General features: G+C 44.8%; 2 protein-coding genes across 3 annotated transcripts in view; one reads left to right on the top strand and one right to left on the bottom strand.

Moving 5' to 3' along the window:
• Window positions 1-349: 349 nt before the first annotated feature.
• On the top strand, window positions 350-2,076 carry LOC116354417 (testis-expressed protein 49). 2 transcript variants are annotated; one of them, XM_031793971.1, is made up of 4 exons: window positions 350-599; window positions 1,060-1,245; window positions 1,338-1,476; window positions 1,574-2,076. In XM_031793971.1, exons 1-4 carry the CDS (start codon window positions 464-466, stop codon window positions 1,620-1,622), a joined length of 510 nt encoding a protein of 169 aa, XP_031649831.1. In that variant the 5' UTR covers window positions 350-463; the 3' UTR covers window positions 1,623-2,076. The 2 variants fall into 2 exon arrangements, with proteins under 2 accessions (XP_031649831.1, XP_031649830.1); XM_031793970.1 differs by having other exon boundaries at window positions 1,027-1,245.
• Window positions 2,077-2,749: 673 nt separating this feature from the next.
• The window catches only part of LOC109907793 (adenylate cyclase type 6-like), a 50,499-nt gene continuing 41,328 nt past the window's right edge, over window positions 2,750-11,920 (bottom strand). Inside the window, exons 7-23 of the mRNA XM_020506009.2 lie at window positions 11,750-11,877; window positions 11,433-11,591; window positions 10,677-10,818; window positions 10,045-10,173; window positions 9,749-9,777; window positions 9,407-9,554; window positions 9,181-9,278; window positions 9,005-9,092; window positions 8,793-8,909; window positions 8,464-8,622; window positions 8,121-8,296; window positions 7,967-8,020; window positions 7,655-7,787; window positions 7,271-7,534; window positions 6,877-7,081; window positions 6,529-6,653; window positions 2,750-6,181 (exon numbers count right to left, since the gene is read on the bottom strand). Of these exons, the coding sequence (XP_020361598.2) occupies window positions 6,053-6,181; window positions 6,529-6,653; window positions 6,877-7,081; window positions 7,271-7,534; window positions 7,655-7,787; window positions 7,967-8,020; window positions 8,121-8,296; window positions 8,464-8,622; window positions 8,793-8,909; window positions 9,005-9,092; window positions 9,181-9,278; window positions 9,407-9,554; window positions 9,749-9,777; window positions 10,045-10,173; window positions 10,677-10,818; window positions 11,433-11,591; window positions 11,750-11,877 (2,283 nt within the window). The 3' untranslated portion in view covers window positions 2,750-6,052. The remainder of the gene's footprint in view (window positions 6,182-6,528; window positions 6,654-6,876; window positions 7,082-7,270; window positions 7,535-7,654; window positions 7,788-7,966; window positions 8,021-8,120; window positions 8,297-8,463; window positions 8,623-8,792; window positions 8,910-9,004; window positions 9,093-9,180; window positions 9,279-9,406; window positions 9,555-9,748; window positions 9,778-10,044; window positions 10,174-10,676; window positions 10,819-11,432; window positions 11,592-11,749; window positions 11,878-11,920) is intronic.

Here is an 11,920-nt window from a genome sequence, read left to right as displayed (position 1 = left end):
GAATGTAAATTTACAAACAGAAAACCACATTTTCGTACCCTACAAAAATAAATTGAACTGTATTTTAAGACGGTTAAATGCTCTACTAACAAAAAAGCTGTTAGAATTGTAAGTATATGCATGTCCCTTAAGGTCCTTGTGTAATTGTAATGTGATATTGTACCCCCTAGCTCGATTGCTTATTGTTTGTAATCTATGTATGCTTGTGTTCCCTCATGTGCTTTATGTATTGATTTGTTGTTAATAATAAAAAAATGTTTTAAAGACTCACCGATCCTGTAGACCGGTTGGGTTTAGGGAGGATAGGGACGTGCCAAGGATTCAAAATAGCGCTAACCCCGGCTCCACCCACTGATAGGCGGAAGTCCAGCTGATGGTTGGCACTTGTTACCATGGTTCCGTGTAAAACAGAAGACATTGTGATTTATTTACAGAGCGCTTGCCTTGACTTGCCCACGTTTTTATGCTATCCTGGACAGCTTCAGACTGTTGCTGGCGACGGTACTTGATGGCTTTCTTCGGGATAACAAATTTGGGCTATCAAAATCCCATCGGAGACAAGATGCTAGTGAATCCACGAGCGTCTGCTTCCCACCGCGGTGAGTGACAAGGGCTTTGTTAATTCGATCTACATTGGCCTTTGGTTTGGGCAATTCCATAGTAACGGAATTACGCTGAGATTCAGATGTTTCACTTTAAAATGTAGCCATACCAAACAAAAAACATTGATTTCAAAGTTTAACAAACAATATAACTCTACTATGCACATGGATTACTTTTAACAATTTCCAAAGACATTTTTCCAAAAACACATTTACCGGAAGAACTGTGTAGTAACAGAATAAAATTGAGGGGCATTTTATTTTATTTTATACCTTTACTTGGTTATTATTTCAAAATATGAACATTTTAGCTAAATGTTCATTATTAATGTTCAATTATAATAATTCCAAATTTGTCAGTCTGTAAATTATGATATAAACGTTGTGTTATTTAATCTGTGCTGACATGGATAATCATTTGAAGGTAAAAGCACGCCAAACTCCCTGACCTTTACAGATGAGGTTGATTTAAGGAGCTGTACCAAACAGTCAAGACTGCCCCCTATCCAAGTCCAGAGGGGACCCCCAAAATGCACTGATACCTGCAGCATCTACAACCAGCCACCTCCCTTCAGCCCAGACATACACCAGGGGAGCCAGGAGCGATACAGAGAGATGCTCAAACGGATTCAGACACCCAGATGTCAGTTTATGTGACCATCTTTTTTGCATTAATGGAATACACTTATCATCCCTAGGATCAGTATTGACTGACATGGGCTCTCTCTTCCCTAGCCCCAAACCAGCTGTACTCAGTGCCCCTGACAGACAGCCAGCAGTATGGATGGTGGATGCCCAATGGAGGCCAACAGAATTCGCAGGAACGCTGGACCCAAGTCAGACGATTCCCCCGCAAGAACAGTGAGATGACCAAGTGAGTGTCATGTCTGACTTTAGCTTCACGATTTGTTTCTTGGAAGTCAGATGTGTCAGTGGCCTTGTTCTCACTCTGCCTACTTCTTTTTCCTCAGGTTCGTGAAAGAGATGTCAATCACGGACCGGGAGTTCAGCTTATTCTGATTTCCTATCCTGCAGTAAGACACGCATTCCCACGATCCCAAGACCCTTGGGGCTATTGTAAGGACTCTTGTGGTTTGATAAACGGCCACTTTCTTCATAGCATGCTATATTTTTTGGAGCTACTGTATCATGTAGTCAGTTGACGTCTGCCTTTCAACTGGTACAGTTGAGCTGTTGCCTCCCTCCAGAGGAATGAAATGGTAATACCCACAAGGAAAGAATAGGGAGTTTTGTTTCAGTAATTAGCTACTGTCACTCAGTAAGAGCATTCAGTAGACCTTAGATCATTCAGGAGACCTTGGGGACAGTAACTGAATATCTGGGATCGGGTATATTGTTACGGAATAGTGTCTAGCTGCCAAATATTTGATAGTGTGTTTGTATTTTTGGTAAAGCTTGTATTTTGCATCATTTCAGTACATCAACCAAAGCAATACAATGATAACTAAACGTTTTCCTTGTGTTACCTTTAAAACTTTTTTCTACATCAGCTAACATTACAGTACCATTATTAGGACATATGAGGTCAAAGGAATATCCAGATATGTTTTTTTATGTTACTGGAACGTTATTAGGCACCAGTCATTTTTTTAAACTTTCTGTCGGTACACTTTTGGCAGCATAACAGGCCTTCAGACATTCATGATCTTTGCCCTATCCTAACACCTCCCTCGCCTGGTAGGATCCTTCCCTGTTCTCTCGTATGCAGTGTGCTTTAACTTGCTAGTACCTTTCCGATATGCACGTGTAAATGTAATGATCTGGGAGAGAGCCACTCTGCCCGAGGAGCGACGCTGTTTCCGATTACAGGGTCATTGAGTGAGTCAGTCAACCCACGCACCCATCTCAATGGTGGCCTTTAACAATTCAGAGGACGTGGCTGTAGCTACCAAGTTCCTGTATGTTTGGCACTGCAACTCCTTCATGACAGTGCATGGAGGAACAAAGCTACGAATCCTCTCCTGTATGAACGTTTGTGGGTATCTGTGGCTGCTTGCTCTCAACATCCTCTAAGGCTTTCATTGGTCAACATCTGCTCAATGAATATCAGCCAATGGTAATCACAGTTTTTACAGCAGGTAAAGAAAGCTGCACTAATACCGCATACAACTAATCAAAAACAGCCATTGATTTTAGATTTTTTTTTATTCAAGGGGAAATGTTATTTTTCTCTTTGTCAAAGTCCCCAACTCTTGTCCTTCAACTCAGGGGTAGAAAACAAACTAACAAAAAGGAAAGGGTTCGAAAAGGGTTCATTAGGCCTGAACAAAACACTGTTTCAGTAGCACTGGGACAACCCTCTTCCTCCCCTGTCCCCTAAAAACATCCCAAGTGTCAACAATCGACCTCCACCCAACCCAAAGACAGGACAGCCCATAGAAATAGAATGGACACAACGTGCATCATCTTACTTACCACATCCATTCTATGTATTATATTTCTATGTGAATCACTCTTAGTTGGTCACCTATGTCATTTATCGATCCCATGACCTTTACTGTTGCCTGGCGGTCCCACACGCTCAAGGCCAAATATCACTGCACTGGGAGGGACCAATAGCATGAGGCAGTATTAGCTTGCTTTGGTACGAACATGATCAACTGTTACTGTAGTTGCCATAGTTAAGTATGGTAGAGAGAGGAACGATGACTGGGGTGTTTTGAGGATGTTATGGGGAAACGTAAAGTCAAAATGAACTCAGTGTTGTGTCCATGCTAAGGTCAATAAATGATTTAGATTAGCTTTCACAGGCTCTCTCTCTACCCTTCCCTCTCTATGTATAACATACTGTGAAACTCAGATGTGGCAATCAGGCACAGTTCCTGCTCACACTGTATTCTCCAGTGGCTTGTTCAATTAAGCTAGAGTTCAAGTAGGAAATACTGCTCACACTGCTGATTGTGTCCCGTCTCTCTGCCCTGAAGTCCGATAGGAAGGGGATCAGCTCTCCACCTGACTGAGTCAAGTCTTGAAGTAGTGTTTGCGCAATAAAAAGGTACAGTGTATAATTAGTTTATCTGCGTGTAAACACTTCAGTCCTTCGCGATTGGGGAATATGCACCACTTGGGGTTTGATGCAAAAGCGACAGCTACTGTGTATGTGTCAGCAGGTCTAGAGCCAGTGTTTGAATACTGTAGGGTGGTGAGGGAACAGCACTGAGTGAGTTGGCTGCAGTTGATCAGTTGGTACCAATGAGCTTGAGCTTACATCTGGCATTTTAAAAGAAAGCGTTCTGCTCTTTGATCCTTATCGTTGGAATGGAAATATCATAATGAGCATAATAATGAATCATAATTCTATTCATAATAATAACAGCCATAAGAATAACGCAAATGATGAATACAGAGGTGATACAAGATACCCAACGTTAAAACAGAATGAAAAATGAAAAGAGGATAATACTATCAGACATGCTTTAGAGAAGTTAAGTTTGGCAAGAAAGCAGTTTGTCCCATTATTGAAACCTCACAGTGAAAATAGTTATGGGCCTTCAAGATGACAAAGCACAGTAATCATTATTTTCCTCGTCAATACACACAATACCCCATAATGACAAAGCACATACAGGTTTTATATATATTTTAAAAATGTATTACAATTTTTTTTTAACGATCACATTCACATAAATATTCAGACCCTTTACTCAGTACTTTGTTGAAACACCTTTGGCAGCGATTACATCCTTGAGTCTTCTTTGGTATGACTCTACAAGCTTGTCACACCTGTATTTGAGGAGTTTCTCCCATTCTCTGCAGATCCTCTCAAGCTCTGTCAGGTTGGATGGGGAGCGTCACTGCACAGCTATTTTCAGGTCTCTCCAGAGATGTTTAATAAATCGGGTTCAAGTCTGGGCTCTGGCTGGGCCACTCAAGAACATTCAGAGACTTGTCCCGAAGCCACTCCTGCGTTGTCTTGACTGTGTTCTTAGGGTCGTTGTCCTGTTGGAAGGTGAACCTTCACCCCAGTCTGAGGTCCTGAGCACTCTGGAGCAGGTTTTCAATCAAGGATCTCTCTGTACTTTGCTCCGTTCATCTTTCCCTCGATCCTGACTATTCTCCCAGTCCCTGCTGCTGAAAAACAGGTGGACTCCAATCAAGTTTGAGTCCATAGCAAAGAGTCTGAATACTTATGTAAATAAGCTATTTCTGTTTTTTTCTAATTACGAAAATTTGCCATTATGGGGGATTGTGTGTAGATTGATGAGGATTTTTATGTATTTTATACATTTTAGAATAATGTAACAAAATGTGGGAAAAGTGAAGGAGTCCGAATAGTTTCTGAATGCATTGTATATATGCACCAGTGCATCTAATGCCCAGGTTTTCCCCTCAATGGTTCTGGGGCATCTTTTTTAGTTTTGAGACCTTTCATTTCCATTTGCACAGAAAACATACCTCATTGAAAGGGACGGCGCAGTTGACCTTATATGCCTTTATGGCCATGATGTATACAGCTGTGCCTTGGATGCTCAAGCTCTGAGCTGTTAATAGCTGGACTGAGCCATGGAGCGGGGAACCAATCTGACAAGGGTTTAGGAGGAGGGGGACCATCATCCTGGGTGGAACCATTTCCTCTCATTTTGTTGAACCTTCTCCCCCGGACTTAAAAAAGGCTTCCAAGCCACTATTTACTATTGAATTACATGTTTTAGAGATGAGGCAGAGTAATTCTACAGATGTCATCGATGATAAACTGTGCTTGACCTCAAAATTAAAGTTGTTACACATTTTGCCCATACTGAGAAATAGCCTTTGGCACTGAAGTACAAAGACTGAGGATATTGCCGTGCAACAGATTGAGTTAGTGATAATGGCAGACTTCCGCGAGAACATAACAGACAAGTCTTGCCTTGTTTTTTTGTAAATACTTTGGTCTTTGGTCAATATTTTCCTTCTCAATTATACACACACAAATATGCATGTACATACACACTTGTAATAAACTGGATATTTGTGCACATATGTATTCGCACTTTTTCATAAAGGACTTTTTGCACAAAACATCAAGATTAAAATAAATAAGTAACCCAGAAATAAAACATGAGTACCTGTTTCATAATTATCCCGAAATAAAAAATGACTGAAAAAAAATCACACATAATGAAGAAAATAAATAAAGTAGCCATATGTACAGCTTTTTCCTTCATTTGACACAGGCTAAAGGCGTTGTTTTAAATAGACAAACTTTGCAACTTTCAAGTAGCCTCTGAGAGAGAGGCTAGACATGAGAAAAACACTCATCCTAACAAAACATGGCTGCCACACAAGAACACTTTCCTTCTCAAATCCTGGAGTCTTTTCTCTTTGCTCGGGTTTCAAAGTGATGGCGTCGCTAGTTGTTAGCCGCTAGCTCGCGGTGCCAGTCCTCCCTCAAGAGTGCTGCCGTGTCCTTGCAGTGGGAATGGTCCCAGGTAGCGCTGCCACGGCTGCTAACTATTGGGCGGTCCATCATTCAGGAAGTAGGTCGTCATTTCCCCTTTCCCCTTGACCTTAACGACCCCACGACACTCCAGAACGTATCCGATATCTGAAAGCACCTGGTGGAGGTCCGTGGTCACCTGAGGAGATTGCGGAAAAATGAATAACAGAAACAAAAAAGTTGTTGGCTAAAATACCAGGTGAGACATTTTTTTTGCACTATGGCCATGTGACCTACTTGTTGTGTGTATGTACTCACATGTATATGTAACTGACAGATGCACACACACAAGCACACTACATGTTTAATTATTTTAAATGTATGTAAATTGTAAAGTATTTTGTCTGTAATGTCTTTCTCGTTGTGTCGGACCCCCGCAAGACTAGTTGTCGCCATTGGCGCCGGCTAATGGGGACCTTAATGCAAAAAAAACATTAGGAGCTGAGTATGAGCTACTGAGTGTTAACTGATTGACATCCTCCATACCTGAATGCAGTCGGGGACTCCTGTGCTGTCCATGCGACTGGCCACGTTGACCGTGTTCCCCCAGATATCGTACTGTGGCTTCCGTGCTCCAATCACCCCTGCCACCACTGGCCCAATGTTCAGACCTGAGAAAAGAGAGCCAGTTATTAACATAGCGGTTATTCATACCAAACTCACGCATCCAACTAAATTCTACTCCATTTACTATCAACCAACTCTCTCTTTGGTCTGCCATACCGGTTTCGATCCCACTCAATTCCTGTCTGTTTCAGGGGTTTGTGTGAACTTCAACCTCACCTAGCTTGTTTAAAGCTTTGTTTTCCCTTTTTTCAGACTGTTTCCCCTCACCTATCTTCATCTGGAAGTTGTTGAAGGAATGCTCGTTGATGTACTTCATCTGCTCCCTCAGTCTCATGGCGTAGTCGGCCAGAGCCGTGATGTGGGAGCGGCCCTCGCGGTCGTAGGTGGAGTCATTGAGACCCGAGGCGGCCATGTAGGTGCTGCCGATGGTCTTGATCTTCTCCAGCTGACGGAACCTCTCCTCACTGATGATCTTAGAGCAGGACAAAACACACACAGGCTCAGGTTCGAGACAGACCAAAAAAAGTATCCTGTTTAAATGCATGAGGACCAAAGATGATAGTACCGAAAATTCACCAAAGGGCAAAAGACACTGAATTAACAATGATACTCAGCCTCCAAAATCCCATGGGCTACCCTCTCCTATCCTCTCCCTCTTTACCTCGTCAAAGTCGGCGATGATCTCATTGAGCAGCCGGAGGCACTCCACTCCCTCGTTGTTGGCCTCCAGCTCCACGTAGAACTCAGAGAAGTTGGAGATGGAGGCGAACATGACGGCCACACACTCACAGGACTGGTAGTAGAGCTCGTCGTTCCTCCGCTCCCGCGCCAGGAAGTGAGCGGCCACGTCCTTGGGCAGGATGTTGTGGAGGAGGCGGCGGTTGTACGCCTGCAGCTCCTCCATCTCCTCCTTCTCTTCTGTGGCCTGGAAGGAGGATGTGAGGGAGCAATGTTAAGGTAGGTGGGGGGGGGGGGGGGGCATCTTACGCTATACTGTTCTGCTGTAGTCAAGGAAGAGGAGTGCTCCCCTGTAGGCTCATGGTACCTGTAGTTTCCAGAGGAAGTCGAGGCGTGATGTGGACTCCACCTGCTGGGCGTGGAGGTAGAGCGCCAGCACAAACACAGTGAGAATCACAGGAGTCATGACCCTCAGGGAAACTTTGGTCTCACTGAACGGGCTGCAGAGAGACGGAAGAGGAGGTCAGAGAGAAATTGCTAGAAAGAAAACAAAGAAAGACACAAGCCAAACCGCAGAAAGACGGAGTGAGTCAAAGAAAGAGAAACTGGCCAATACACACATCCCTACACAGATCTAAAACTAAAAAAAAATCAGAAAAGCTTTTGAATCCAAACCTACCACTCGTCTGTAGTTTCATTGAAACTGGACCATTGAATAGTTTCATTGAAATCACTGGAGGTGAAAGATAAGAGAAGGGTTTAGTCAAATACACTTTCAAAGGAAAACATGTACGACCACGTTGTGCCCTCCTGAACGCAGCCCCAGTACTCACAGGGCATTGGAGGTGACAAAGAGGTCAGCGTTGTCGAACAGCGCCACCTGTGGCCACTCCACCAGCAGCAGGAAGGTGAGCTGGATGAGCAGCATGAGGGCCAGCTTGCCTATACTGCTGATCTGGAGGAACACTGAACATGCCAGCAGGGTCAGCAGCACACTGTAGCTGAAATACTGAGGGAGAGAAGGACAGAGAGGATTTGTCAACATTGATTGATTGATGATCCAATTGATCTGTTATCACGAAGAACATAAAAGGTATTTTCTGGTCCATATAAAGACGTGTGAAAAACGTTGTTTTTCCAATCGGCATACCTGATGTCAGTGACACACCCACTCACCTCTGGGAAGGGGCATGAGGGGCCCTGGCTGGGACAGATCTCTAGACCCCCGTCTACAGACACAGACAGGTTGCGGATGAGACATGGTGTCACCATGGCAACAGAGATGTTCAGCTCCCGGGAGATACAGACCACCAAGCTCTCTGTGTCACAGGCAAACTGCAACAGAGGAGACGCACACAAACATGTTAATTTGTGTGTGTGTGTGTGTGTGTGTGTGTGTGTGTGTGTGTGTGTGTGTGTGTGTGTGTGTGTGTGTGTGTGTGTGTGTGTGTGTGTGTGTGTGTGTGTGTGTGTGTGTGCGTGCGTGTCAATCTGTTCAGTCTCACCATGTTGACAAAGGCAGAGATAAAGACGAGGATGATGGTGAACACCCCCACCAGAGTGCTGTTGGTACGAGACTGGACTATCTTCTTTGACACCGTCTGCATCGCAGCTGGAAACAGCTGCAGGAGAGGAGGAATAGAGGAAAGAGAGTTTAGTGTCCGGAATGCACGTGGGTGTGTACACTAGGTAATGTGTGTGTCGTGGAGGTTCCTACCTTAACGCAGGAATATATGGCACAGATGAAGAGGATGTTGGCGAGGATGATGAAGATACTGATGTAGATCCCTAGCATGACCGGGGTGCTGCAGGACAAGACACACAGACGGAGGACTCAGAAACGTGTACGCGCACGTGCACGTGTGTGCGTGCGTGCGTGTGTGTGTCACTCACTGTGGAAATATGACAATCTGGATGAAGGAGATGAAACAGAAGACCAGGAGAGTACAAGCTACGTAACCCCCGAAGCGATCGTCCACCTTCTTCGAATACTACCAGAGAGACAGATCCAAACCCGTTAAAAATGGACTCAGCAGAAAGCATCAGGGGACTTTGACAGTGGATAGGAATGACATAATACTCCAGGGATGAACTAAATAATGCCCAGAGGCAGACAGACCTTTTTTTCCAAGCTGGACGTCTGGAAGGTGAGCAGGAACTTCTTGACGTGGTCCTTCCTCAGCTGGTCGATGCTGCGGGCGTCGATGGCTCGCCCCAGAAACTCATCCACCTCATCCTCGGGGTTCATTGCCTCCTGGGCACCACGGCTGGAAAGGGGGAGAGTAGCGAGGGAGGAGGAGAGGCGGGAGCGAGAGAGCGAGGGAGAGAAGAGAGGTCAAATGGTAAGACCTTTAGAGTACGCGAAAGTGTATCTTGGGGCGTGAGCCTGTCTACCTGGGTGTGTATATAGGTGACGTTATGTGTGTGTATCCCAAAAATCCTCAGGGCAATAACCACTCACTTGTCTTTGCTGGATGACTCATCAATCCCCTGAGAAAGAGAAAGAAAATTAGCATGAACCAACATACAAAAACCCAGAGGAGAGATGTAAAACAGAGGGATTAGGCAATAGATAAAACCCTGGCTGTGAGAGATGCAGCTGGCCCTCAGGAGACAGGGGAGGAAGAGACAGCAGAGACAATTGGTGGACACACAGAGCTCTCTCAGGAGAGGTGACATTAATGGGTGAGACGATTGAGAGACTATAAGTAGAAGCCGGAGAGGTACAGATAAGCCGAGAGAGAGGTCCCGTCTCACCATCTGTCTGAAGACTTTGGAGTCCTTGGTCCTGGAGAACCTTGTGTCGGGCACCCAGGGAGGCATCAGGCCCTCGTTGGAGTTGGACCGCGTCCTCTGCATCTTGGCCATCATGTCCTTCTCGTCTTTCTACACAGAGGAAAGCACACACACAGAGAGAGAGGTTAGACAATTTGATCTGGTGAAACCCTGGTGTGGATTAAAGGGGTGCAACCCAACATAAAAAAAGACAACGGTTATTCCTGCCCACGTTTTAAGGCATCCCCAATAGTTTCTAACCCTGGTGGAAATGTAAAGCTGATTGGAATGGCTGAGAAACATGACTGATCTCTAGTGTCCAGTATAATGTTTGTGGCTAAATGGAGTACAGCTAGGGACCAAACGATGAATGTTCCAGTCGCGTCGGGGACAACTGTAACATTTAAGCTAACCCTAAACCCTTCTCCTAACCTTAACCTACTTCTCCTAACCAGCTATGTTCATTCTCCTAACCAGCTGCGCTAGTTGTCATAACCTGCTACATAGTCACTTTCGGTCCATAGCGGTACTCCCATCTTGCCAGAACTCTGTATACTGTAACAGAACTGTATGTGTGGTGGTTGGCAGGTGTAGGAAATAGTTTTGTTACTAACCCTTTTCTGGCTGCAGCCCAGCACCAGGAAGGTCTCGATGCTGTTCTCCTTCAGGTAAGCGTTCCTCTCCCCCCCGAACCCAGGCTCCACCTCATAATCCCCATTCAGATACTGCAGAGTGGCCTTGGTGATGTGGATCCTCCTGGAAAAGGGACACAAGGTCAGTCTCTCTCTCTCTATGTGTCTGTTTTGTATTTCTTTTTATTTCACCTTTATTTAACCAGGTAGGCAAGTTGAGAACACCTTTATTTAACCAGGTAGGCAAGTTGAGAACACCTTTATTTAACCAGGTAGGCAAGTTGAGAACAAGTTCTCATTTACCATTGTGACCTGGCCAAGACAACGCAAAGCAGTTCGACACATACAACGACACAGAGTTACACATGGAGTAAAACAAACATACAGTCAATAATACAGTATAAACAAGTCTATATACGATGTGAGCAAATGAGGTGAGATAAGGGAGGTAAAGGCAAAAAAGGCCATGGTGGCAAAGTAAATACAATATAGCAAGTAAAACACTGGAATGGTAGATTTGCAGTGGAAGAATGTGCAAAGTAGAAATAAAAATAATGGGGTGCAAAGGAGCAAAATAAATTAAATAAATACAGTAGGGAAAGAGGTAGTTGTTTGGGCTAAATTATAGGTGGGCTATGTACAGGTGCAGTAATCTGTGAGCTGCTCTGACAGTTGGTGCTTAAAGCACTGTGTGTCTGTGTGTGTGTGTGTGTGTGTGCGTGCGTGTTTTTCCCTCACCCTGCCTTGCCCCCAGCCTCCATATGGTTGGCTAGTGTGACATCATTGGACCACACGTCAAACTGCCACTTCCTGAGTCCCAGCACCCCACAGTGCACACGGCCACTGTGGATACCCACACGCATGTTCACGTTGACCCCTGTCACCTCTCGCACCAGCCTGCACACACAGACACACACAGAAGATGTATGTTCCATTTCTTTCCAAAAAACACATGATACCCCAACAGACCGAGGCAATACATTATACATATTTTAATGATTTTCATGTCTAGAAAATATGCCATCTCCCCACACACAGACGTTCCTCATACTCACGAGATGGCCTCTATCATGTCGACGCCCATCTCCACACAGCAGTGGGCGTGGTCAGCGCGGGGCTCAGGAAGCCCAGACACACAGTAGTAACAGTCGCCCAGGATCTTGATACGCAGACAGTGGTTCTCCTACAGAGAGAGATTAACACAGGACACTGAATGGAGAAAATTA

Source organism: Oncorhynchus kisutch, linkage group LG17 (genome assembly GCF_002021735.2).
Source record: "Oncorhynchus kisutch isolate 150728-3 linkage group LG17, Okis_V2, whole genome shotgun sequence".
NCBI classification, from domain to species: domain Eukaryota; kingdom Metazoa; phylum Chordata; class Actinopteri; order Salmoniformes; family Salmonidae; genus Oncorhynchus; species Oncorhynchus kisutch.
The sequence above is the reverse complement of the archived record's forward strand: the minus strand, read 5'-3'. Positions and strand labels throughout refer to the sequence as shown.

Coding starts and splice junctions, on each gene's coding strand:
- LOC116354417 (XM_031793970.1), top strand. CDS start 464: ATGCTATCCTGGACAGCTTCAGACTGTTGCTGGCGACGGTACTTGATG. Junction 600..1,026: donor AGCGTCTGCTTCCCACCGCG/GTGAGTGACAAG, acceptor AATCATTTGAAG/GTAAAAGCACGCCAAACTCC. Junction 1,477..1,573: donor AAGAACAGTGAGATGACCAA/GTGAGTGTCATG, acceptor CTTTTTCCTCAG/GTTCGTGAAAGAGATGTCAA.